The 26,314-nt window shown below is 40.7% G+C and overlaps 1 protein-coding gene across 1 annotated transcript in view; it reads left to right on the forward strand.

Moving 5' to 3' along the window:
• Nucleotides 1–26,314, forward strand: part of drosha (drosha ribonuclease III) — a 235,815-nt gene that overhangs the window by 130,749 nt on the left and 78,752 nt on the right. Inside the window, exon 23 of the mRNA XM_038275611.1 lies at nucleotides 13,086–13,156. Within this exon, the coding sequence (XP_038131539.1) occupies nucleotides 13,086–13,156 (71 nt within the window). The remainder of the gene's footprint in view (nucleotides 1–13,085; nucleotides 13,157–26,314) is intronic.

A 26,314-nucleotide genomic window follows, 5' to 3' on the forward strand; every position in this document is an offset into this window, starting at 1 on the left:
GACACCCCTGCCATGGAGCAAAGAAAACTACGGAATAAATGAATATCTAATATCTCAAAGTACCTGCTTTATTTGGGCTGCTCAGTGACGAAATGGGTAGCACTGCTGCCTTGCAGCAAGAAGGTTCCAGGATCGGTCTGATGTCTTTCTGGATGGAGTTTGCATCTTCTCCTTGAGCATGTGTGGGGTCTATCTAAATTCTCCTTAGGTGTGAGTGTGTGTTTGAATGTTTGTTTGTTCTGTTTCTGTGTTGCCCTGTGACAGACTGGCGACCTGCCCATGGCGTATCCTGCCTTTCGCGGGATACACCAGAACCCATAGACATCTGAAGATAGGCACCAGCACCCCTCGTGACCCCAGCAGGGATAAAGCATGACGGAAAATGGGTGGATGGTTGAATACCTGCTTTACTTATCATGCACATTAACTTCCGCCATGACATGTCACACTGTTAATGGTCCAAAGTAAAAGCAATGTTTAAAAAAAAAATAAATAAATAACATCTCTAATAGGTAGAATAGAGAGTATAAAAAAAAAAGAACACCAACTAAATCTGAGGACATGCTGGGATTTTAAATTGTCTCTGTTTTCCTCATGTTTCCATCTCTTTACAGACAAGTCAGAACTGCCAGGAATCGATTCCAGAAACAATCTTCATCTAAATGTGTCTTATTAAAAATATCTCGTGTCGCCGTTGGTTGATTGACATTTCACCTGCCTGTCGCACAATCACACAACAAAATGTCTCCCACTTGGCCTCACTGTGTATTTAAATAGAAGGAGCTTTTATCCGTTTGATGGTTCCTGTATTTCTGGTTCCAATGGTGTTAAAATGTCTAGAAGTTAAAGGAATACTGTTGCGAGGTGCCGTGAACATCTTCATTTTGCCTGCTGTTAATCCTTGGAAACTCACGGCTTCATATATCTCTGGAGAAGTCGGCTGACCTCTGAAGGTCCCCAAATCTCTTCTCATCTTTACTTCCCTCTCTACTGATTAAGCCAAACTGCCACTCAAGGTGTGGCCGCCTCCCCCTACTCCCCCACAGGCCTGGCTATACAGAGCTGGCAGCTTTCCTCATCTTTTCGCCATCATGATTGAAGCGGTTCAGCCGTCTCCCTCTGATGAGAAATACAGAAAGCTGGTGGCTTTAAAGAGATCTTCCCCGCACCTCCCCTCTGCTCAGGAACAAGCAGCATGTGGGAAAAGTGTTGGCTGGCTACGTGAACCCCCCCCTCCCCATTAACGCTCTTTTAACGGGTTCATTATTGAAGGAGACAAAGTTGTAGTTTGTTGCCGCCTCAGCGGCGTTCTCTCAGTGTAAGTGATGAATAAACTGGGTTGGTTTTCTGAAGGAGCCCAGGAGAGAACCTGCTCCCCCCACGGTGAGGGTTTGGCTTACTAACACCCCCCTTCTTTCCCTTCCTTTCCATCTGACACGAAAGCTCAGGCCCCCTCGACTTCAGACGTTCAAAGCCACGCCGTCCTCTCCCCGATCCTTCTTGTCATCTTTACTTCTTTGTTTCTTTTTTAGCTCAAACATTTCTTTTAAGACCTCGCCGCGGTGCCGCCTGTGATGTGCTCTTTATGCCTCCATACTCTGTGATCTAGATTTTGGGAGTTAATAGGTGAAAGCTGCACCCCACGCGTGATGAGTCACTCTGACACTGCTGTCATCTTACGTGCGTTCCCGACCAAAGACCTCCAAACCGCCGAAAAAGCAGCTGTGTTCGCAAACGTTCGTGTTTTTTTTCGGGGATGTTTTCCCCTCATCTTTGACGTCGTTCTCCATCGGCGTGCGTGGAAATCAAATGAAGCCTCCTTTAAAGGCGGCGATGGGATGCGACACGCCCGTAATATTTCCGGATAGCTTGGCGAACGTGTTTTCTGACCTTTGTTTTATTTGTTTCCCCCACAGCGGTGACTGTTGAACCCGGGCTGTGTTGGAAATGACAGATAATCTCCTGTTTTGCATGGGCGAAGCTTTCTCCCTCTCTCTCTCTCTAAGCTGAGAATGTATCTATCTGCTAACCCCGAGGCAGGGCCATTCTCCTGCTCGAGACAGAGAGAGGGAGGAAGAAAAGGAGAGAAAGGAGTGGAGGAATGGAAAGCAAAGGCATCTGCAATGCAAATAGGTGCCCTGCAACCCTGAATAATTCAAAGTGTTGAATGGAAATCTTGCTTTTCTGATCCCCTGTCATTAACTTCTGCTGGAGTGGGCCATTCTCATTCGGGCTCTTTTGGCCTCCACTCCTTGGTTTTTTCTTCCTCCTTCAGAGACACTTTCTCGCTCGCCTCTCAGGTCCTCCTGGGTGATAAGCGATGTCGCTTCCTTCCTACTTGGGAGTTTTTTTTTAAGTCTTGGCTAAAGAAAAGGGAGAAAAGGGGCCCTCTCTGTTTTGTTTTATTTTATTTTTTTGGCCCTAATTTCCTGGTACAGTTGATCTGTGGATTAAGCGCTGCCAGCAGCCGTGGGGGATACAGATGGTGAACCTTTGTGAGGCCCCTCTCTAAGCTCTTCCCTATTAAAAGAACACAGAGGAGGGATTATCTCTCACTTGCTGAATATCAGATTCATACACAATGCGCTCGCTGGATTCTCTCAAACGTTGCTTCTGCCTTTGTTAATTGCTATAGTCTCCTTTGTTTCCATGTCTCATCCCTACCTCCAGGTCTGATTTTAGTAAAGCACAGATATCAGATACTACAGCTTCCTCAGCGGTCTGGAGATGTTTGGCATTTGGTTGTTTTCCAGGTGAAGAGAATGGAAAATATTTTCATTTCCAAACTTTACTCGACTTACTCCCTAAAGATTGTGTCCTTTCTTTCATTGCAGGTTCATTGTATGCTTCCTTACTTCCTTCTTTCTGTCTTTCTCTCCTTTTGTCCTTTTATACATCCTTGTTTCTTTACTTTCTACCTTGTCTTGATCTTTCCTCCTATAAATTATATTTTTCTTCGCTTTCCTTCATTCATTGTTTCCTAATTTCCTTCCTCCTGTCTTTTTTTAGTCTCCTAGTGCCTTCATTGTTTCCTACCTTATTGTTGCCTATTTCCTTCTTGCATTATCTTTTTGAATTTCATATCATTTCCTTATTTCCTACAATGCTTCCTTCCTTCCACCCTTCCTCATTCCTGTCTTTTTAGTCCTCTTGTTTTTCCTACCTTCCTTCTTAGCTTCCTTTGTTCATTCTTCCTGTCCTTTCTTCCATACATTCCTTCCTACTCGTTTTCTTCCTTCCTTCTCTCAATCATTTCCTGTGTCCTTTCTCATTATTTCCTTTACTTCCCTCCGTCTCCTCTTACTCGTGGCCTTCCTTCCCATTTAAAGCCTAAACACTATAAAATATCCAATCATATATTCAGTATTTCAGGGTTAAAGTGAGCCTGAGAACTCTGGGTTTTACTCGTAAAAAAGCAGGAACCATGAAATTAAAATGTTTAAATTTTATTTCCATGTTTCTGTTTTTTGTTTACTCCTTATTTTTTATTTCTGTCTGGGACGCGTTGGTTTCTGTGTCCGTCTGCTGAGCCGAGCGAGCGAGCAGCGAGCGGCTTAATATATTATTTGATGGATTAGAGTCGGAGCGTTTTTGAATAATTCATTCCCGGTTATTAATGTGACTGTCAGCCGCTGGTGTTTCATACGCCTCTGACTCTGGGTTTTTATTGGCCACAAAGAAAAAGCCCACAGACGTCGTCCCTAAATGTAACATTGGTACATTCAGGAACCGCCGTCCAACCCAGACCCTCAATAGATGTGACGATTCATTCAAGCCTGGTCTTGTTTTGATCATTACAGAAACTCCTCTTCTGACTGAGCAGCATTATGTTTTCAGGTGAAAGATTTTTGGTTAAAACAAGGATGGAGAAATTCAATCCTGGAGAGCCGCTACCCTGCATCGCTAACCTGACAACAGCCAGATGCATGTCTCGCTCCGCATAGCTCCACTCACATACAGCTGGGAACCCGCCATAGGAATTGCCCTTGCTGAAGGCTGGACATTATCAAAACTCCTTGCATATGATTGGATAAGCCACTTGTCTGTCATCTTTATTGACGTGCTATTTCAACCACTCACACCGAAGCTAACCCGTGACGCTGTGAGAGGAGGAGCCATTTGGTAGATCAAGCTCTTGCCAAATCCGGTCGGGAGAAGGGCCAAAACATCGTTTCCACCAACAAAAGCCTTCAAAGCCGTTCTCTGATGTTCTTTTGATGAAACAATATCAGATAGATTGGATAACACAGAAGAAATAGCAGCATCAATGCTAACGCTTGCTTCCTCAATGCGAGCCGCCATTGTTGTTGGAATCTCACGGTCGCTTCTCTACTCCAGGACACACCCGCCCTGCGTTCTGATTGGACAGACCATAAATTCGGTTGGGGAAATCACTTTCAATGAGCGGGTTCCCAGATGTATGTGAGTGGAGCTAGGCGGAGCGAGACATGCATCTGGCTGTTGTCAGGTTACTGCATCTCTGCAACTCACCTGAATTAGATGAATGCCTGGTCAACAGGCCTCTGAATACTGATGAGCCATTTGATTCATGTTTGAATGAATATGCAAAAGTATTCATGTTAGAGATCAACAGATTTACCAATTCCTTTGATACAGAAATTAGTCAGCTTTGCATCGGTTCAGTTCAATTCAGTTTATTTATATAGCACCAATTCACAACACGTAATCTCAAGGCAGTTTACAGTTCACCAGAACTCGTTGATTCAATGGCATTCCCTCAAACTAAGCGTGCTTGTAGCGACAGTGGGAAGGAAAAACTCCATTTTAACAGGAAGAAACCTCCAGCAGAACCAGGCTCCGTGTGAACTCAGTGTGCGGACTTGGGTTCAAGGAGACAGTAGCAGAGATACAGAAAGAAGCAGAGTTAAAAAAGCCAACTGTCAACCAGCTCCACAGGCGGCCCCATCCAGGAAACCCACAGCAAGGCATATGAACTACAAACCATCTCATGTGTCAGAGGATGAAGAGAGCACATCCAGTTAGTCACAGTCAGAGAAACAGGACTACACTGGAAAAACAGGCCCATCTCAAATAAATAATATAAACCTCAAATAAATAACAAACCCTAATTTAATTTTTTAGAAGGTAAAATAAAGATAAACATTACTACATATTAGAAGGTGTATTGTTTTTTGGACTGCAAGCACCCCCAACATCCAAAAAGTTTGGACGACACCATAAGTTATGGTCCACAATATATGAAATTGGGCTTTTGGCCACAGTTTCAAAAGGTACAGCTCAGAAAAAAGACCAAACCCAGAGGGAGACATGGTGAGATGCGCTTGTTGACCTCTTGGTCAGGAACACTCAGAAAACAGACCTCCTTCTCAATCAGTTTGTTTTTACTGGCTTAAATAAAATAAAAGAGGATGCAATTTTTAACTTCACTAAATTCTGCAGGAGACAAAGCTTTAAGGTTCTGATTCCTAAAGGGTGATGATTGCTGGACCCTCCTGGCCATTCTGAGGCAATTAGGGCTGCAGTTTTCATCAGAAGGTCATATTTTAAGCATTTCTTCCTGTTTTTATCACAGTTTTGTGCAATAATTTTAGTCTCTACAAACAATTATCAGTTTCTCTGCAAAATGTTTTGGTCATGATAGTAAATTCTGGGCAGGTTATCTCAGGCGGAGGCTCTTTTTTTATCGACTAATCTGGCCTGAATCTGATCCACCTGCAGGATTAGCAGTGGAGAGCTCTATAATTGCCATTGGGGTTGGTGCATTCATGTGTATTCAGGACGTCGGCTGCGCCTTCGCAGGCTGATGGGCTGGACTGAGAAGCAGCCCAGATCTCCGTTTAATGATCGCAGCAGGTTTGATTGGATCGCTTTGGGCTGCACTTTCTGCACAGGCAGCCTTCTTGTCAGGAGTTTTCTCGCTGTAGACCTCATCTGGGTTTCTTCATCTGCAGGCCCCTTTGATTGACACCAAACGTGTTGCTTTCAGATTTTTAATACCTTCTGGAATCTCTAGAGGCTGGCTTGGTTTCCCCTCCTGCTTACTTCTACATTCTGCTTTGGCTCAGAAAAAAAAAAAAAAGTTCTTAAACATCTTATTAGAAAACTTTGAATTATTTTTATCAGCTCCTTATTTCCAAATTTGCTTCATCATCGAAATAGAAGGAAAACTTTCTGCCAGGTCGCGCCCGTCTCCCTCCAGCTTTAACACTCACACATGTCATTTTATTTTGAGTGATACTTGAAAGAAACTTCGGTTCTTGGTTGCAGGAGAAATTGTTTAATCCTCCCTCAGCTGCTCTCCAGGGGAAACATCTGCTGAGGTCCACATTATGTTGAAAACCACAGATCTGTGAGCTGATGGTTGGTGGAAAACCTCCCATCAACAACCGCTCCCGTCTCTGGAGGCGATTGTGGTCGGCCGCGGTGAGACGCGTCAAGATTGTTTCTGATACACATCTGCAAGACATTTAGTGGCTTTCTGTGTATGTGGACTTAAAGAGAGCTAAAGATTTATAGGTATTGATTTACTGGCTTTTTTAGGTTAGGGCACAAGCGTGGCAGGAAATTAGTTTTTTTGGCTGATAGCCACATACCATCTGAAATTTCCACGCTGGAGGCATCCATTCGGTTGAAAGAGAGTAAACCCTCCTGTTATTTTTAGTTTCACAGTTTATGCAATAATAAAAAGGATCTGCTGTGAACCACGCTCTCAGATTATTTACATCTAGAGTTTAAGGGGCAGAAAAAACCAGGAGAAATAATAAAGCATCAGTGTGTGGAAAGCCTAAGTACAGCCGTTGAACTTCCCTAAGATGTAGCAGCAAGTTGATTGATAATAATCAGTCTGAGAGGCTCAATAAAAGCAGCAGATTGAACAGTTTGCTGCTTTAGGGTTTACGGGTGTGCATTTACACCATGCCAGGATGGTAAGACAATGGCACTAACATTAGAGAAGAATCTGTTGCTGCACAGAAAGCTGAGAAGATTTCTATTTTCTACTGAGAACAAATAATAAAAGCACATTAGCGTAATCCTCATGTGGGATTAAAGGTACATACAGGTGCTGGTCATAAAATTAGAATATCATGAAAAAGTAGATTGATTTCAGTAATTCCATTTAAAAAGTGAAACTTGTATATTATATTCATACATTACATACAAACTCATATATTTCAGATGTTTATTTTGTTTAATTTTGATGATTACAAATGACAACAAATGAAAATCTCAAATTCATCATATCAGAAAATTAGAATATTGTGAAAAGGTTCAAAATTGATGGCCCCTGGTGCCACACTCTAATCAGCTAATTAACTCAAACCTCCTGCAAAAGCCTTTAAATGGTCTTTCAGTCTAGTTCTATAGGCTACACAATCATGGGGAAGACTGCTGACTTGACAGTTGTCCAAAAGACGACCATCAACACCTTGCACAAGGAGGGCAAGACACAAAAGGTCATCGCTAAAGAGGCTGGCTGTTCACAGAGCTCAGTGTCCAAGCACATTAATAGAGAGGCGAAGGGAAGGAAAAGATGTGGTCGAAAAAAGTGTACAAGCAAGAGAGATAACCGCACCCTGGAGAGGATTGTGAAACAAAACCCATTCAAAAATGTGGGGGAGATTCACAAAGAGTGGACTGCAGCTGGAGTGAGTGCTTCAAGAACCACCACACACAGACGTATGAAAGACATGGGTTTCTGCTGTCGCATTCCTTGTGTCAAGCCACTCTTGAACCACAGACAGCGTCAGAAGCGTCTTGCCTGGGCTAAAGAGAAACAGGACTGGACTGCTGGTGAGTGGTCCAAAGTCATGTTCTCTGATGAAAGTAAATTTTGCATTTCCTTTGGAAATCAAGGTCCCAGAGTCTGGAGGAAAAGAAGAGAGGCACTTCATCCACGTTGCTTGAAGTCCAGTGTAAAGTTTCCACAGTCAGTGATGGTTTGGGGTGCCATGTCATCTGCTGGTGTTGGTCCATTGTGTTTTCTGAGGTCCAGGGTCAACGCAGCCACATACCAGGAAGTTTTAGAGCACTTCATGCTTCCTGCAGCTGACCAACTTTTTGGAGATGCAGATTTCAATTTCCAACAGGACTTGGCACCTGCACACAGTGCCAAAGCTACCAGTACCTGGTTGAAGGACCATGGTATCCCTGTTCTTAATTGGCCAGCAAACTCTCCTGACCTTAACCCCATAGAGAATCTATGGGGTATTGTGAAGAAGAAGATGCAATACACCAGACCCAACAATTCAGAAGAGCTAAAAGCCACTATTAGAGCAACCTGGGCTATCATAACACCTGAGCAGTGCCACAGACTGATCGACTCCATGCCACGCCGCATTGCTGCAGTAATACAGGCCAAAGGAGGCCCAACTAAATACTGAGTGCTGTACATGCTCATACTTTTCATGTTCATACTTTTCAGTTGGCCAACATTTCTATAAATCCTTTGTTTTTATTGGTCTTCAGTAATATTCTAATTTTCTGATATGATGAATTTGAGATTTTCATTTGTTGTCATTTGTAATCATCAAAATTAAACAAAATAAACATCTGAAATATATGAGTTTGTATGTAATGTATGAATATAATATACAAGTTTCACTTTTTAAATGGAATTACTGAAATCAATCTACTTTTTCATGATATTCTAATTTTATGACCAGCACCTGTATAGTCATGTTTTTTGATAATTTTAGAAATGGTATTTCAGTTAGGGCCTAAACAATTAATATGCATTAGTCGATTATTGAAATAATTGTTAACTAGTCAAAGTCCATGCCTCAAACTGATTAAAAAGGTATCAGTCCATCTGTAGAAAGCTATGCAAAAGCAAATCCTGAAATGTAGCAGCGCTATATCCACAAATAGACTCATATAGTCAAACAGAAAATTACTTGATTATTCTGCAAAGGTAAAATCTATACAAGTAATAATATGAGATGTTGGACCAGGAGGTGCCCTTATTTACGCAGTCGGTTTTCCATTTTTCTTCCCTCCTTTTTGCCAAATAAATAGGAATTTTTTCTACATTGGTGTTAAATTTACATCATTTTAAAACGCAATAAAGACCAAATAAGTCCTGTAATGTCTTGGTTCATAAAAGCCTAAAGCAGAATAATGTTATTTTAATAAAAGTCACCAAACTGGCTCCTAGATGTGAGGAAGTTGTCACCCTTAATCGAATTTCGCCAACATTCTTGCTGTCGCTGTGAGTAATTCCCCATTTTGCTTAGAAGGAAGCAGACAGAGTGGGAGTATGTTTGTGTTTGTCTTTGTTCGAGGTAGTTTGTTTGTGTTTCTTTATGGTCATGGTGATGAAGGCTGCATCTTCAGCTCTGTGTATGTGTGTGTGTGGGTAAATGGCCTGTTAGCCATCTGAAAGCAGTTTCCACCCCTCCTCAGATGATGAATCCCTCATATGTTTTTGATGTCGGCCATGAAGGCAGTTTGCGCGTTTAGGCAGCCGCGCCGCGCCCCATTTCCACTTGGCTCATTTATGCTCATAATAAAAACCAGTGCGCGATTGTATACCCAATTTGCCAGGTGGTTATTGCTTTCTAAATTGAATGAGCCGCCCTAAGTGTGATGGTTTAGAAGTTGTGTGCAGCTTTAAGGCACCGTGATGGTTCCACAGATTCCTGCAGAAACACGAGGGGAGCCAAATGACAAAAAGCCATCAGGATGTGCGACAAAGGCTGCATGTTATTCCCATGAGGAGAGAAATTGGGAATTTTCTCCCTTCATCCTGTTTCTCTCTATATGCACAGTGTGTTTCTTTTCACCTTACAATTCGAGTTGGATTCAGAGAACATCTGTGCAGATCAGTCATGTCTGAATGTGTAGGCGCACCACAAAAAACACATTTGAACAAGAATCCTCCACGTGGGCTTGGAGGTTTATTTTATTTTTCTATTTTTTTCTCCTCTTCCCGATTAATGCCCGGACATTCAGTGTAGGCTCAGTTTGTACCTCTTAATTCAAGGGTCAGGTTTAGGCGACCTTAAAACCACTTCCCTCTCACTGTGGCCTTGCAATGTCCTCCTCCTCTTGCTGATGGGAGGGAGGTGGATCCGTGCAGGAAGCCCGAGGTCATTTCACCGTCAAAAAGCAATAAAAATGCACTCCTGCTTTTAATAAAGCAATTATAACTCATTGCAGAGTTCAATTAATTTTTCAGCTTTCAGTTAGGAAAGAGCTCAGAAATGTTTTACTGCAGAAATTGGATGGCATGCTTTCACAGGAGAGCTTTTTTTTATTGGAATTTGATGTATCAGAGAGGCACAATGAAGTGCATGAGTGGGAAGTGAAAAGGATTTTTTACAATTAAAAATGTGGAAAAAGTAAAATCTTGCATACAGTCAAAGCCCCTTTTACTCTGATACCCTTTAGTCCCATTTACACTACCCTTTTAAAACCGTCCCAAGATGGGTCCGAGCATGGTAACCGACATACCTTTTGAGTGTAAATGGCACGCAAAACTGAACTGGACCACACCAGACATAACTGAACTGCACTAAACTGGTACTGGTTCATTTTCCATTCTGGGTTCAGTTCTGGCTCGGTTCTCAGATAACAAAGAGCACATGAGCAGACCGCGTCACCTCCTTACAGCCAGCCTCCGTCATCATGATATTTCAGACATTTATAAAAATACTAGCTTCCCTACCGTGCCACACCATTTCCAGTGATGATTCTGCTTAGCAGTGTGATGAAACTCTGTTGGTGTTTTCTGTGTCTGTTAGCCCTGATTAGACTATCGTTTGTCGTATCCACTTCCCAAAAGCTGGTGTAGGTGCCAGATCTGCTCGGGTCCTGCGCATGCCAATGACGTTACGCTACACGATTGGCTGAACGTTGCCACATTAGTTAATCAGTTCTACTCTGGAGGAGCTGCATAGATCTACAGCTGGGGTTAAGAAATCTGTTGATCAGATACCAAAGGTTAACTACAGAAATGTGTCCTATCATGCTGTAAAAGTTTAGAAAAAACGATCCACTGGACTTGGTTTCCAAAGTTTGAAGACGTTTCGCTCCCTCTCCAGAAAGCTTTCTCAATTCAAATGTCTGGGTCGGCTTTGAATTGAGAAAGCTTCCTGGAGAGGGAGCGAAATGTCTTCAAACCTTGAAAACCAAGTCCAGTGGATCGTTTTTTCTAAACTTTTATAGAATAACTATGACCTGGATGACTGAGAATCTTCATCAGCACGTGTCCTATCAATGGTTAAAAAAAAAAGACATTTTTTTAAAAGCAGAAGGTACACTAACACTGCTTAACACTATAAACACAGCATATCTACAGAGAAACATGGTAGAGGCAGCTCCCTGCTTTTAATATTCATTTCTATGGGAAAAGGAAGCACAAGGATGGATGCAGCTAAATCCAAGAAAATACTGAAAAAAACTGTTTAGGTCAGCAGAACAATGAGACCGCGGTGAAGGACAACAGACCTGAACATATAAACAGAGCTGTATATAGATTTATTTAACATTTATTTTATATATACATCAACACTAAATCATGTCACATACTGTGTGCATCAAACTAGTAAAACCAAACCAAAACACTGCATAAATGCACCATACATATCAATGCTCTATCATATCAGTGCATTTTTTGCACCATGTTTTTTCTCCCACACTGTTTACATTTGATCACTGCTGCACTTTGAGAAATGGAAATGTCATGAATGCTGTACTAAACAAAATTTCGTTTTGTATACACTCTGTGTACACAAAATGACAACGAAAGTTGTCAAAGATCATTCAGGAAATGCAACACAACACATGATTTGTTCACAGCTGGATGAGTGAAAGAGTCTCAGGCACCGTATAATATGAGCAACAACCAGATGTATAGTAGACACTCTAAACAATCTTAGTATTCTACTTACACTGGATCTATGAAGAACAGCATTAAGAATAATAGATTTTTCCAGATATTCATGCAGCTATTAATCAGTCCAGTCAACATATATTTATTAGGAGTTGACTCTAGTTTTGCACTAAAGATGGAGAGGGAATGGGACATTTTTAGTTTTTCATTCCAAATCAGTGATCCTCTGGACAAAATCCTAAAGTTTGTTCATTTTCATTTTCATCTTTTTTCTACTAATTAATGTTTGTGGACAGGGAGGTACATTATTTCAGTATTCTGAAGGTAATTATACGCACTAAGCCTCACAGGAGGGTGGAAAATCATTTTAGTGGGACTGTTATATGTTGTTTATTTTAAAAGGACTGAGAATGTGCTACACCTTATGATGTTATAATTATGTTAAATGGAGATTTATACAAAATGAGGAGTACAGAAAGTGGAACTTAAAAAAACAAACAAACAAAACAATGCAATATATTTACATGGTTAAGTTATAAGATCATCGAAATGTGTTTTTTTATTGATAACAAACCCAAATGAATACCTCATTCAGATATTAAAACATTACATTAAAATATGAAAAGTAACATTAGATCATTAAATGCCCTTTAACTAATTTAAAGACATTAAGAAATAGATAAAGTTAGAAAATGTTAAAAAATTTGCGGTTTTGAAAAATTAAGTTATAATCTCAATTTAAATGTATAGATATATACAGGGTAAAGTCATGGTGTGTTTATAGTTGGTTCTCCAGTCTGTGTTGTTCTGTTTGCTGTCAAAGGCTGAAAGTTTGAGAACCGTTGATTTAGATCCCATTCAAAGTCCAGACCTAGATCAAACTGGCAGACTTGTAAATCAATGTTCAGAGACATTTTCCATTGCATCTGATGGAGCTCGGCTCAGACTGAGGAAGAACGTCCTTCTCTAAGACGGACAAAGCTGGAATGTGCTGCAGAGGAATGACTCAGGAGGGCTGAATAGAAATGCGCGACCACTTCTCTCATTCTTATTGCAACAATTTTACATTCAGGCCCTTATAGTGATGGTTTGTCACATAAAACGCCTGTATAAGAAATTACAACCACAAACGTTCAATATTTCTGCCTGGAATGTGACATAATGTCAAAAGAATGGTGTGTATTTCATTTCTTAGCAGCATGAATTAAACTTCCTAATAAAATATATGGAAGCTGATTTTGTCTTTGTGTGTTTTCTGTCTGTTTTTTAGGGGCTGTGTATCTAGAAGGAGGCTTGGAGGAAGCCCGGAAGCTCTTTGGCAGACTGCTCTTCAACACTGAGGTGACTTTCAGCTCATATTTGGTTTTCATGAAGCCAAAATGCTGCCAAATGTGAAAAAAGGCCTAGGAGTTAATTGGTTCCCCTAGAAATAAATTGTGTAGAATACCTTAGATAGCCACAGTCGTTTCAGGGTGTCATTATCTGCAGTGATACTCTATTTAGTACTCTGAAAGTGAAATAGGAATCAATGTAATAATTAACAAACATATTTGGGGACCCTCAATTCCTTTATTAGATGAAGTTGGAATGGCCGTCGTTATATATGGAGGAAGCTTAAAATCGCCATCCAAGCTGTGAGGTACAGCGGTGGCAGCATCATGCTGCAGGATGAACTGGTGCACATGGCTTTAATAGGACAATGGTGAAATATAAGCCAGGATGTTAAAATGGGTTCTCTAAATAGATAATAACTGTCACTATATGCTGGTGAAGATTCTCGGTCATCCAGGTCACCCCAAAAAAGTTCCAAGTCGAACATGTTTCGCTTCCCATCCAGGAGGCTTTTTCAATTTAAAATGTCAGAATAAAGGGCAGGTTATCCTCCCGCGGCAGTGTCTCGCAGTGAGGTTTTCGCAGATATTTTTGCCACAACTCAAAAGGGGAAAATCAGAAACTAGCTGTTGGTCTAGATACGGCCGAGGCGGTGAGGAAGTGGGTGCAAGTTTGTGCGACAACGGAGGGACCTGAGGGCCAAAAAGAGCGGGGATCCAGGTGGAAAAAGGGTCCCAGCGTTCTCGCACACCTCGCTCTTCTAGCTGGTCCATCTTCACAAGTAATTTTCCACAATGGCGGTCATACAAACAAAACAAGCCGGTAAGGTACCAAACAGGAAATACCCATAGTGTAGAGCGGATGTAGATTTGACCAATCAGAGGCCTCCTGTCTGCGGAACTGTCTGCGGTCACCTACAATTTGGGAGAGGTGCAGCAGAGTGTCTGGGGAAGGGGCGGGGGCATATCTGCGTTCACTCCGACCTAGTTTCTGAGTATAAATCAGCCTTTAGCTTTGAGTTTCAGGCTTTATGGAGTAGACAAAAAGCCAAAAACCAGGGATAAAAACAAAATCTGCCCCTAAGGAATGGGGTTCGTTTGGATTGTTTGTTAGCCTGTAATACCTGATACCTGTCTATGTCTCTGAAAGGGGGTCGTTAGGGGGTGTTGGCCTGGCTGAACAGGCGAGATGTTTTGGACCCCTGTATGGGGGTGGGGGTTGCGATGATGGCAGGAAGGAATCAACTCTATAGCTGTGAGTATATAACCAAATAAGTAAAAAAGCCTTTTAATGAAAACAGAATTAAGGTCTAGAGTGGTTGTCTGTAAGCTCTCATCTCCGTCTCTTAGAAAATCTGTAGCTATAGCAGAGAGTCCTACAAATCTGACCCAGTTATATCCGATCTTTTAGCTGGGAATCGACTCTATTCCAATGAGCTGTTCAGAGAAACTTCAGGAGAATTGCACAATTCCTCAGTATTTCCCAAGTACTGAGGAAAATTAAACATATAAATATTACAGAGTAACAAATTATCACTAATTTATTGTTTGGTAAATATAAATTATTTAGATGATGTAAAACAGGGAAGGTTTTTTATGTGATTTAAAGGGTTTTCTGTATTTTTATGCAGTTTCTCAAATTTTTCTTTTGGGACCTATAGATCCTGAAACTTAGAACATTTCCTGTATTTAAAAAAATAAGAAAAGTGGTTTCTTGTGCAAGCATCAACCAGTTTATGAACGTCTTTATTTTTTGAAGTCTTATAAATGAAAGGTGCACATTTATTCCTGTCTTTGGAGGAAATCTTTGTCTTCCATAAAATAGCCCAAACCCTCTCACTGGAGGGTCTGGCAACAAAGGAATGAACCATCTCACTAAACCTGGACAATCTGGACACAACCTGAGCATTGTTTGGAAAAATAAACCCAATTCTGGAACAGCTATAGTGGTCTCTGAGTCGGACACCTGCTGTTGTTTACATGTGTGTAAAACCAGCAGGCGTGGATAAATGATAAAGGAATGGGAATTTGCATTTATCTTGTCCAGAATCGTTATGAATCAATTAGCGCCATGCAGCTCGTGCCGTACGGCGCTAACTGGCTCGCTTGTGTGCCGCCCACCAACAGAAACCAGCGGATCTCGACCAAAACCAACAAAACATGTGAAAATACCTTTTTATTCACTCGGTATCAGCGATGCTCATCCCTGTAGTGCGGATTACTTTCATCAGAATTCAGATCAATATTTCAGTATTAGGTTTCAGACTGGAGCTGGGTTTTTTTCCCATGTTTTCCCTGAAGTTGTGAACAGATTTGGCCTTGTTTGTCTCTGCTTTTGGCCAAATTTACTGTAAATCTCTTCAGAGTTTGCAGCCAATGCATTGCAGCGCTGAAACGCCCTTGCTTCTGTTTTTAATGTCATCGCACGGCAAGGGGAGTCGGCAAGAAAAACGATTGAGTTGAGGTCTGCTTGTGTTTCGAGAGGTTTCCTTGAACACATTTTTATTTTTATTTAAGAGCCTTGAAGCAGATGTGAAGGGGGGGGGGGTTGAAAGCTTTGGAATTTCTTCATATTACAGTAAAAACACAGCAGAGCACAGAGGAACATACAATCATAAAAATATCTCATGAATAACTGTTGGTAGAGAACGCCTCGTTCATGGTGGGAGGCTTTTGTTTTCTTTGCTGACGGAGGATGCTTCCAGATGGACCAGAAAAAAACCCACAAAAGCTCAGGAGAAGTTAAACAGCAAACCTGGAACCGCCATAAATCTGGTTCTGCTCAGATTTAACAGAGTTGTTCTGTGTTTAATCCAATGTTTGGGGATTTAAAGATTTTTCTTTTTGTTTCTTTTTGAAATGAGATCCTTAGAGAAGGAAGATGTTGCAGTAAAAACTCTTCATTGAGTGTAAATATAGATGATCTTTAATCATATGAATGAGTTTTTGGCCATGATGGAGCTAGAATATGAAAAGTTATCCACACCCATGAATCTCTAACAGTCTTTTCTGCTACATTGAAGTGTTTTAAGGTGTGTCTCTTCCGGTCGCGTTCGTCTAGAGACTGAACTTCTTAATCTTCTTTAATCTTTGTGAAACACCTTCAGCTCAGTCAGACAGATCATTTCCCAAGACCTATAACGGATGATTTAATGTGGACTTTAATTAGGCCCTTCTAACACACACTCATTCTGTATTCTAACCCAGTTCATTTTAGCCCTTTGTTTAGGATAGTTTTCCTGCTGGTAGGTGAACCTCCACATCCTTGTTAGTTTTAGCTCCATTCATCTTCATACCAACCCTGACCAGCTTTTCTGTTCCTGCTGAAGAAAATCTCTACGGCATGATGATGCCACCTAGGACTGCATTTATTTATTTATTTTTAATCAATAAGCTTCAGATTTTGTTTTTGACAAATACAAATAAATGCTTTTTGTAGATTAACGTTCCTGAATAAACCAGAATTTGAATTTAAAGCATAACTGGCATGTTTACATTAACAACTCCTCTTATAAGTCTCTGTTGTACCAACCCAAGTGCTTATGAGATGATTGGGAGGTCTGGCTCTGGCGGGAAAAACACTTTTGCAACTTTCAGTGACTCCAACCCCGGTATCAGCTTGACGGCTCTGTTCTCATGTTCGCGGTTTGACAAACAGCTTTACGGCAGCCCAGTAAAAGCCACTGGCTTTAGTAACCTCGCCCTTTTGCTGTGCGACTCCCAGATTATTGTAGAAAAGTGGTTTATCACCAGGTTCTAGCCAGCAAAAATGCCAAAGAAAACCTTTGTGAGAAGAGGAAAGATTCATCAGACCGGGATAAGACTCTAACCAGGGTGACTTTAGGCAAGACATTTACTCCTCAAATAAAGAAAAAAAAAGGATGGAAACTGATTCCAATCTGGCAATATTATTGGACATTTGTAGGTAACATATTTGCTGATATTTGTTGGTGTTACTGTTGTCAATTCAATGTGGCCTACACAACTTTTAAATCCATCCATCATTCGTCTGTCTGTCCGTCTGTCCATCCATCCATCTACTTCTGTCTCCTTGAACCCCAGTCATCCTCAGCAGATGGCCGCTCACACTGAGCCTGGTTCTGCTGGAGCTTTCTTCCTGTTTAAAGGGATTTTTTCCTCTCCACTGTCACTACAAGCATGCTCAGTGTGAGGGATTAAAGAAGAATCAATAAGTCGATGCAATCAACTTGTTTTCCGTAGAAAACTTTGAATTAATTTGACTGTATGACATCCATCCATCCATCCATCCATCCATCCATCCATCCATCCATCCATCCATCCATCCATCCATCCATCCATCCATCCATCTTCCGCTTATCTGGGGTTTGGTCGTGGGGGTAGCAGCTTCAGTAGGGAGGCCCAGACGTCTCTCTCCCCAGCCACTTGGGCCAGCTCCTTCAGGGGAATACCAAGGCGCTCCCAGGCCAGCCGAGAAACATAGTCCCTCCAGCGTGTCCTGGGCCTCCTCCCGGGGGGACGGGCCTGGAACACCTCACCAGGGAGACGTCCAGGAGGGATCTTAACCAGATGCCCGAGCCACCTCAACTGGCTCCTCTCGATGTGGAGGAGCAGCGGCTCTACTCCGAGTCATCCCCGGATGACTGAGCTCCTCACCCCATCTCTAAGGTAGAGCCCAGACACACTACAGAGAAAACTCATCTCGACCGCTTGTATCCTGGATCTCGTTCTTTCGGTCATGACTCAAAGCTCATGACCATCAATGACTCATAACTGTCTTATCAAAAATTGTCCATCCTGAGCTGCAAATCTGTGCAGCTCCTCCAGTTTCCAAAAGCCTTTCCTGACTTCTCATTAAACAGTTGGTTACTCCTTTGTCCATGTTTAGATGAGCTCCATGACCTTGGGGTGTTTGGAAATTGGACGTTCTTAAAACATCTCCAGGACTTCCAGCCTGACACGTCTGCTGTGATCCTCAGTCTTCATGATGCTGTTTAATGTTCTTTACCAGACCTCTGAGGCATGAAACAGAACAGCTGCATTTCTACTAAGAATAAATTTCCCCACAGGTGGAATCTAATTACTGATTAAGTCTTTCTACAGGGAATCTGCTGAAGTAAATAAAACTAAACATATGAATTTCATTCTGAATCAGAAATTCCGATTTTGTCTGTCAATGTATTAATATGACGCACGCATAGTAATGTAAAGATGTTAGGGGATTTGAACGCTTTTGTCACTCAGATCAGTAGACTTGAACTTTGAATAGTTTTTTTTATTTTCCATAGATGATGGCGCTTAAAGAAGCTACAGTGTCAAGAGGTGTTACTGTACTGCCGGTCAATGGCCGAACGCTCACAGCGTGGGAAGTGGCAATCAAAATGAATAAAGGAGTATTTTTTTTTTGTACTTGTATAAAACAGTTTTGTCCTTAAGGCCTTGAGTTGCAGTGGTTCACAGGGTGTATAAAGACACAACCATTATCAATCCCATTGTTCCCTTCTGCCTCGTTTCTCTCATATAGACTTTTCCCAACCTTGGTTCTTTAAGGAAGACTCCTTTATAACAATCCTATTTTATCTCACCTAAACCCACATTCTTCTCAGTACCTGTGTTTTTTTATATCAGTGTTCTCCCCCTGTGGGGGTTATAAAAAGTCAAACATGCACTTTACAGAAAAAGAGCTTAAATTCCCACCGCCTTACATTCAACAGATGACTCACACTTGTTTGTGTGGAAAAAAAAAATGTTAAAGAGAAGTTGATTGTTTTTTCTTCTTAGTTTTCTACTATAGTTTGAAATGTGCAGACATTCAGATGGAGGATTGAAATAGTGTGGCTTGTCAGCCCCCTGCTGAATCCTCCTGATGGCTGTTCTGTCACACAAAGCTGAGAGGAGGCAGATGGACAAAAGACCAGAAAACCAAACACCAGCCGTGCGGTGGGGTGCGATGGCTACGGGGGTGGGGAAATGTGCGGCAGGCCAGAGACGGACCAGCAGTGCGAGATCCGCACAAACCACTTGGATCCTGTTGTACTTCCACTTAAACCCGACAGAATGGGTCTTAACGCAGCGCATTGCTGAAGCTAATGAGATGAGGTGCAAAACTGAAGCACTTTACATTTTTCAAAGATTTTTTTTTACTTTGCTGCTCTAACTCCCTCCTTTTTTTTCCTCTCCCGTACACCTTTTATCTTCTTAAACTCTCTTTTGTGACATTTTTCTCAATAGACGCTCCACACCAATAGAAATGTCAGCAAAAGGATCGTGCAAGCATCACATCAAGACAACCGTGTTAGGATCACTATTTTAAACATGTTCTCTGGAGGGTCTGGAAATGGCATTCTTTGTGTCCACTGGTCTTTATATCCTTCATCTATAAACCTGTATATCCCTCCATCATCTATCATTCTGATATTATATATTTATCATCCAATAAGTTGCTCATATTTCCCTTCATTGCTCTGTTCATTAGTTTTTTTGGTTTTTCTCTAATTTGTTTATCCATTTATGACTGTTTTGTTTGTTCCACATTGGGAATGCTTTGAGTACAGTCTATCCTGCTTTTCCGTTTATTTTCCCCCATTTGAACTAGTTAATTAATAGATGTCGTATAAAATATGTCAGGTTTTTGCACTCTAAATAAATATAAACAATATAGAGCAACCAGGGGTGGATTTAGAAAATGTTGGGCCCTAGGCAAAGACAGGCAGGGGGTCCGCTGAATTTAGAAGACAACGCATAAAATAGACCCATTACACAGATACAGAAATGTTATTAGAACAGACATACATTATTTGTTCTACATTGTGTCCCTCTCTTATTGTCCCTTTTCTTGTTGTTTTCCTCTGTTTTGTACTCTGCTGACTTTTCATGCTCTCTCAAAAGGAATGAAATTATTTTTTGCAAGCATTAAGCTCACTTAGCTGATTGCTCCTTCCTGTGTTTCCAAAAAGGCAACGGCAAAAGTAAATAACACATTCCTTTTTTTTTTTTTACTATAAACAAGCCATGATCTGCTTATCTGTTCTCCATTTTTTATTTGCGTGAAATAATAGCTGCATAAATCATAACATCAGACAAGATAGAGGAGAGCAGGAGGCAGGGTTACAAAACTACTTGCTCTGGAGAGCAGAGTTCGCTGCTTTTATGTTGCCAAAGCCTTCACTAGCAGAAAAACAGTCGCTAGATTGGTACTAGGTGCTTTTTTGAAATAAAACTGCTAAAGGGGTCTGAAAAGGCGCTAAATATAGCAACAAAAGCACCAAGTTTGTAACACTGCTCTTCGCATCGTTTGTTTTCAAATGGTTTGCTGCGGTCAGTTTGGACCTTTCTGAACATGTGCAGCTTCAGTGTCCACCATTTTGGACTGATCCAATGTGATGGACACTGAAAAGTGGCCCCTGAGACACACTTAATATTATAAGCATTCTGATGGCTTTTTAGCGAAAGGATTTTTATCAAAAACATAATTAATGTGCACAAATAGGGAATAGTTGTATTAACCATACATGTAAACAGTGTTTTGTGTAGCCTCCAGGAATTTGGGGCCCTAGGAAACACCCTAGTATTGCCTGATGGTAAACAACCTATTGCTGGTTCATATTTGCTGGATACAAATGACATTTTCTTACAGTAAATAAGTAAGTTGGGTAAGCTTACATGTAACTAGCAGCTAGGCATTGATCTATGGTAGATGCAGTTGGTCCGTGGCATAGCGCTTCATCCTTCATGTGAAAACAGAGAGGTATTAAAATGACCAGAAGTAGAAAGATTTAAATCCATGAAGAGTTAATGTTTCCCTAACCTTTGACTGAGAGTTGCTGGATAATGGTTTCTCTAAAACCTTTTTCTGTTTTCCTTTAAGGCCAGGATGGGGGGAAAAAGTGGACTAAATATTATTGTAAAAAACCCAGAAAACAATTTCTTGTCACTATTGGGTGAAAATACATAATTTTACTCCATAAAACCAAGCAGGAAATTCACCTCTAGAGTCCCCGATTCATGTTTTCCTGCTTCCCCTAATTGGTGCGGCATTCATAGCGGGAGCGAAGCAGTCTATTTTCGTCCCCTTGTTTTTCCTCCCAACACATCACCTTTTCCTGGCTCTGGTTCCCAAAACAACAGGGCTTTATTTTGCCTCAGATGGAATCTAGCCTCATTGCACACAGAAGCCTGGAGGAGACAATAGATGCTAATTTGCTAATGACATTACTGTGGAGGTTATTAAAGCATCGACAGAGAGGCAGGAGGCAACATCTTCAGGGGGAAGCTGCTCGATTGCTCCCAACCTGGACTCGACAGCAATATTGCGGCGTAGAGATGTTAATGCCACCGTTTCGTCCTGAGGGAAGTGCCTCTTTTAGGAGCAATCACAATAATGGTCTCTCTGGTCGCCAATGGGCTAATCTGTTGGATTTCATTAACACCATCACACAGACAAATACACCTCCAAACACCAAACTCTACAAAGGTTGCTGTGGCAACTATGGCGGTCACCATGGTGCCGAGATAATGACTTTTTGATAATACGGCATTAAAGCGGCCTTCGTACCTTTTTCACTGCTGGATACAGTGGACAAAATGGTTTCCAAGTGGCTTTATTTTCAAGCAGGGACGGGCGACCGTTAGGAGTTTTTAACAACCCTTTCTCTGACTTCTAGCTTCGCTGAGATTCTTTTGTTATTCTATTTAAAAGGCAATAAATGAATTGTCAACATGCTTTATTCTTCCACCTTGAACTGTTGAGTCCCAAGATTCAATCTGAATACCGAAAATGATAACAGCTATTATTTCCAGTACGTTATCAGATGTGGGTGAACGTCGTTTCTACCTTGTCCTTGCTTGTTAATACATTGATGAATAAATGCAGTGGCCCGTTCCAGTTTTCAAACTCTCATTCCTTGCCCTGGTCACAAGCACTGAAAAAAAAAACAAAAAAAAAACAGTGGCTGTCTTCACCACCCAGTGTAAATTTCATTGTAGTGAAATTCAAAACACCACCTAGGCTGTCCGCTGACAGAAGGCTCTTTGGACTCATTTAATCATGGTATTGATCAGTAGTGCCATCTTCTATCGACCTTCCCACCGCAATACCACGTTTGATGGATTGATTGGCAGCCTGAAGCAAGAGACCAATTTGTCAGGGAGCATCGGACCCTGTCAGAGAAGAACACCAATATGGGCCAGTCTTAGATGGCCTACAATCCCAGGGGTGAGGCGTCTGTTTGGTCTCCTTCTGAGGCCTGGAACCTGTGCAGAAATCCAGTTTGTTTCCTGATTCCCATATGAGTAAAGCAACCCTGAAAGCATCAGTAAGGGTTACAGTGGGTATAAAAAAAGTGTGTAGAAAATTCCCTGCTGTTAAAATGTAACTCCTAGTGAAGGTTCAACTTTTTATTAAGAATTATTAACAAATCTTTAAGAGAAAAAAACTAAGATGTGCTTAAATAAGGGATCATCTACTTGAAGCTTGGCTATGTTTAGATTTAAACAGCAGATGCCACCAAAAGCTGCCAAAGCGTGAGAGTTGTTTTTATTCTAAAAGGTATTTGTCATCAGAATGTTTTACCTATTTTATTTTTAGTTTATTTTCTGGTAGATCTACAAATGTCCATAGATTGGAGAGAGCATAATTGAATTAAAGATTTTTCATAAAAAAAATATCCCAAGAACTTGCAAATAAATTCTGCAAAAAAAATAATAATACATGGCAAAAAATAACTAAAAAAATAAAGCAACTTTGTTTTATTTCTGCCTAAAGATTAGCCATAGTCCTTAAAAAACATAAAATGTCTTAGATTGCTTAAAAATATGCATTTGAATATGTTATATGAGGGCTGAAGTCAATATGCAATTTTTTCATCTTGTACTGATATTTAATCTTTAACCGTCTGATGATCAATTACAGGTGGTTTACAGCATAATAGGTTAAGCATTTGCTCATAATACAACACTAAGCAGTATTATTGTCCTCTAAAAGATTGAACTTAGCCTTTTGAGTTGTAAAGGTTAAAAACCACATTAAATGTAGAAAGGTTCTGAGAGGATAGATTAGGATCTCATTGTTTTACATCACTAAAACCTGGCTTTCTAACAGACTTGTGCAGACTTTTTATAAATGTATGGCGCATGACAGCTGATTTTTCTAAACCTTTCTCTGTTTTATTTTAATTTTCAGTGTTATTATAAGTCAGGCGGTTGACAGTCATATAAACATGCAGGTTTTTTTTTCGTATCTGTACTACTTGAGGTAAATCTCTTAAATGGCTGCGATTCAGCTGCTGCAGAGGATGATTTGTGGCCCCAGTAATTATACCTTTCTTGTGCTGGGAGAGAAAAAAAAAAAAGTAAAAATATTGTTATTCTTAAATCCCCACTCAATGCTGGCTTAATCATCGTCTGCCTTGTCTTTAGAATAGCTGTAATTGAAACATTAGCTGTTCAGGTCTATATACGGCATGTGGGCGTCTGGTGTGCGCTCTGTGGATTAGTTTTAATCAAAAACCTCGATCGCAAGCCGATTCATCTCGTATGCACTTCACTTCATCTATTTGTTTTTCTCTTTTGGTTTCCTTGTCGTGTCCTTTTCAGTTCTCACTTGTGTATTCGCAAATGTTTTAGATGGCATTACACTCTTGTCTGTTTGAGAGCCAATAATGTGACTGAAACAAGGGCTGTGATAACATGAGATCCATTAGCCGGTGCTATCGATGCCCTTTAAGTGATCTCCACAGCCAGTGAGTCCTCTGTTCACAAGCAACGCCATGTACTCGGCGCCTTCCACCTTCAGTCCCAATCTTGGATACAGGCAACCAAGAGGAAGCATTTACTCAAATGTATTGACCGCTGTCATGAATTTTTCATTGGCTGCTCAAGGCGATGGGCTGCCAGCTTGGGTGTGTTGAGAAAATGAGGCTCCCACTCAATACCAATGACCACACACAACATCAGCCCCCCCATTCCATTTTAAAGGTTTATCTTCTTGAACCTTTTAAACACCCAAGCGATACTGTACTTTAGAGGACCCATCCACTTCTCCATACCTCTATGAATCACTCAACATTAGAGCCTAGAGCTGCCTTTTGCTCCTTTCTCCTTGGCAACAGCTTGAGCACTTACTCACTCCCTCTCCCTTGGTGTTATATGCTTTTCCAGTCTCCATCTCTTTTCCATTTAATCTATAAAGTTACCTTAAAGCAGGGTTGGAGAAACTTGTGGATTTTTATTTATTTTTTATTCTTTGCACATATTTGCCTCCACAGGAAAGGCAAGCAGACTTCAACCCTATCTGTTTATCCCCTGAGAAAACACACCTCCCAAAGCCACAGCCTACAAACCCTTCTATCGATAACGTGCTGTTTTCCAGTCAGATACACATCACAACCCACCCGTTATCAAACTCTGCAGTGCATGGTCAACTTTGAAATCTTACAATATTCAACAATTAGATTAAATGGATAGTGTACAACATTTTCCATTGTGCCAAATAATGGAATGTTCTTGCTCCCATAAGGTAATTTGTTTATTTTGTTGAAAAATTACCTTATGGGAGCTCAAAATCTTGTCTGTAAATTATTTATTAATGGATAATTTATCTAAATGCATGTGTCTTCATAAGATACAGGTCCCCTTTCAGGGTTTTATTGGGTAAAATAATGGTTTACACTAGTGTTGCACCGATACGGGGTACCAGGCTGTGCAGTATTGGTTGATACCGATACCATCTGTTTGAAATTTATGTGTGTGTGTATATATGAAGAACTGCATACTACTTTGATGTAAAATAATTGCCATTATGGCTTTGTCAAGCTGCTGCCTACCTTTGTGAAGCAGGAAAAAGACTCTTAGGAAGTGAATCCAGTTGAACTTCGAATAGGTGACAATAGTTGAATAAACTTTTGGCTCTCAAAATGGTATCGGTGCCCTATTTGTTGGTACCTGCTGACATAGATACCACCATTTTAGTGCTGGATACTGGTATCGGTGCAACACTAGTTTACACACTGGACAGGTTGCCAGCATATCACTGACCAACACTTACACACAACACTGCACTACACACATAACTATTCAGGGTTTCTGCGGGTCATTAAAAAACATTAAAAGTCATGAAATTATTATCTTTTAAATTAAGGCCTTAATTGGCATTAAAATTCATTAAATGTGATTATTGTGGCATTTATATTGCTTCATAAAATAAAAAATAAATAAAGTTATTAAAAAAAGTTTGGTCAGATATATGAGATATAACTGCTTCAGGTTGATTGTAAAGCTGTATGTACGGAGAAGAAGCTTGAGGCTGAGAAAAATATACTAAATGGAAAAATGCAAATTTCAACAGTGGCTGAAAAACGAGAAATTCGGGACATGACGACGGTAAAGTGGACGAAGGATTTTGCCATATATATATATATAATTATTTGTAAGAGCATTAAAAGAGTATTAAAAAGCATTAAATTAGAGTTACTCATTCCTGTATAATCCCTGCTATTAGAGGGCAATCAAATGGTCATATTTTTTGTAATGTAAGAGGAAGCCTGAGTACCCAGAGAGAACCCACACATACAAGGGGATAAACATGCAACTCCATGCATAAAGATCCCAGGCTGGGATTTAAACTTTTGACCCTGCTTACTGCAAGGCAAAAAAAATACTAACCACTCCATCACATGCAGCCCACTTCATCTAAATTTGAAAATATATTTCATTTGCACCACTTACACTTTAGAGTACATCCCATTAAAGCATTAATGGAAGGCAAGTTTTTGAGTGGGGCTTGTTACCAGGCGGCAATCAATTTTCCACAGGAGGTTACAGTCAAGGTCATGTGGGTTTTAAAAATCCCAAAGAAATTCTCACAGTAGCATCAAGCTAATAGCTACTTCAACTAACCGGTACTCAGTTAAAAGGTTATATAAGCTGATGGACACTCTGCTAAAACTGCTCAACCTTGAGGCTAGAATAGTTGATAGTTAAAATAACTGTGTAACCAGGCTAATAACTATTAGCTTAAGAAACCTGAAAAATGAATATACTTGAAATTAGCTGTTAGCTTTTATTATAAACGGCTGTAGGCCTGAGTTTTGTGCAATTAGGTGTTAGCATATAAAGCTTTTAGCTAAAGTATCTGTAATTATTAATTTATTTTAGCAAATTTAAGCAAACAGATGAAATGTTTGTGGCAAAA

The sequence above is a fragment of the Cyprinodon tularosa genome, unplaced genomic scaffold (assembly GCF_016077235.1).
Source record: "Cyprinodon tularosa strain WSP-4 unplaced genomic scaffold, ASM1607723v1 ctg97, whole genome shotgun sequence".
Classification (NCBI taxonomy): Eukaryota; Metazoa; Chordata; class Actinopteri; order Cyprinodontiformes; family Cyprinodontidae; genus Cyprinodon; species Cyprinodon tularosa.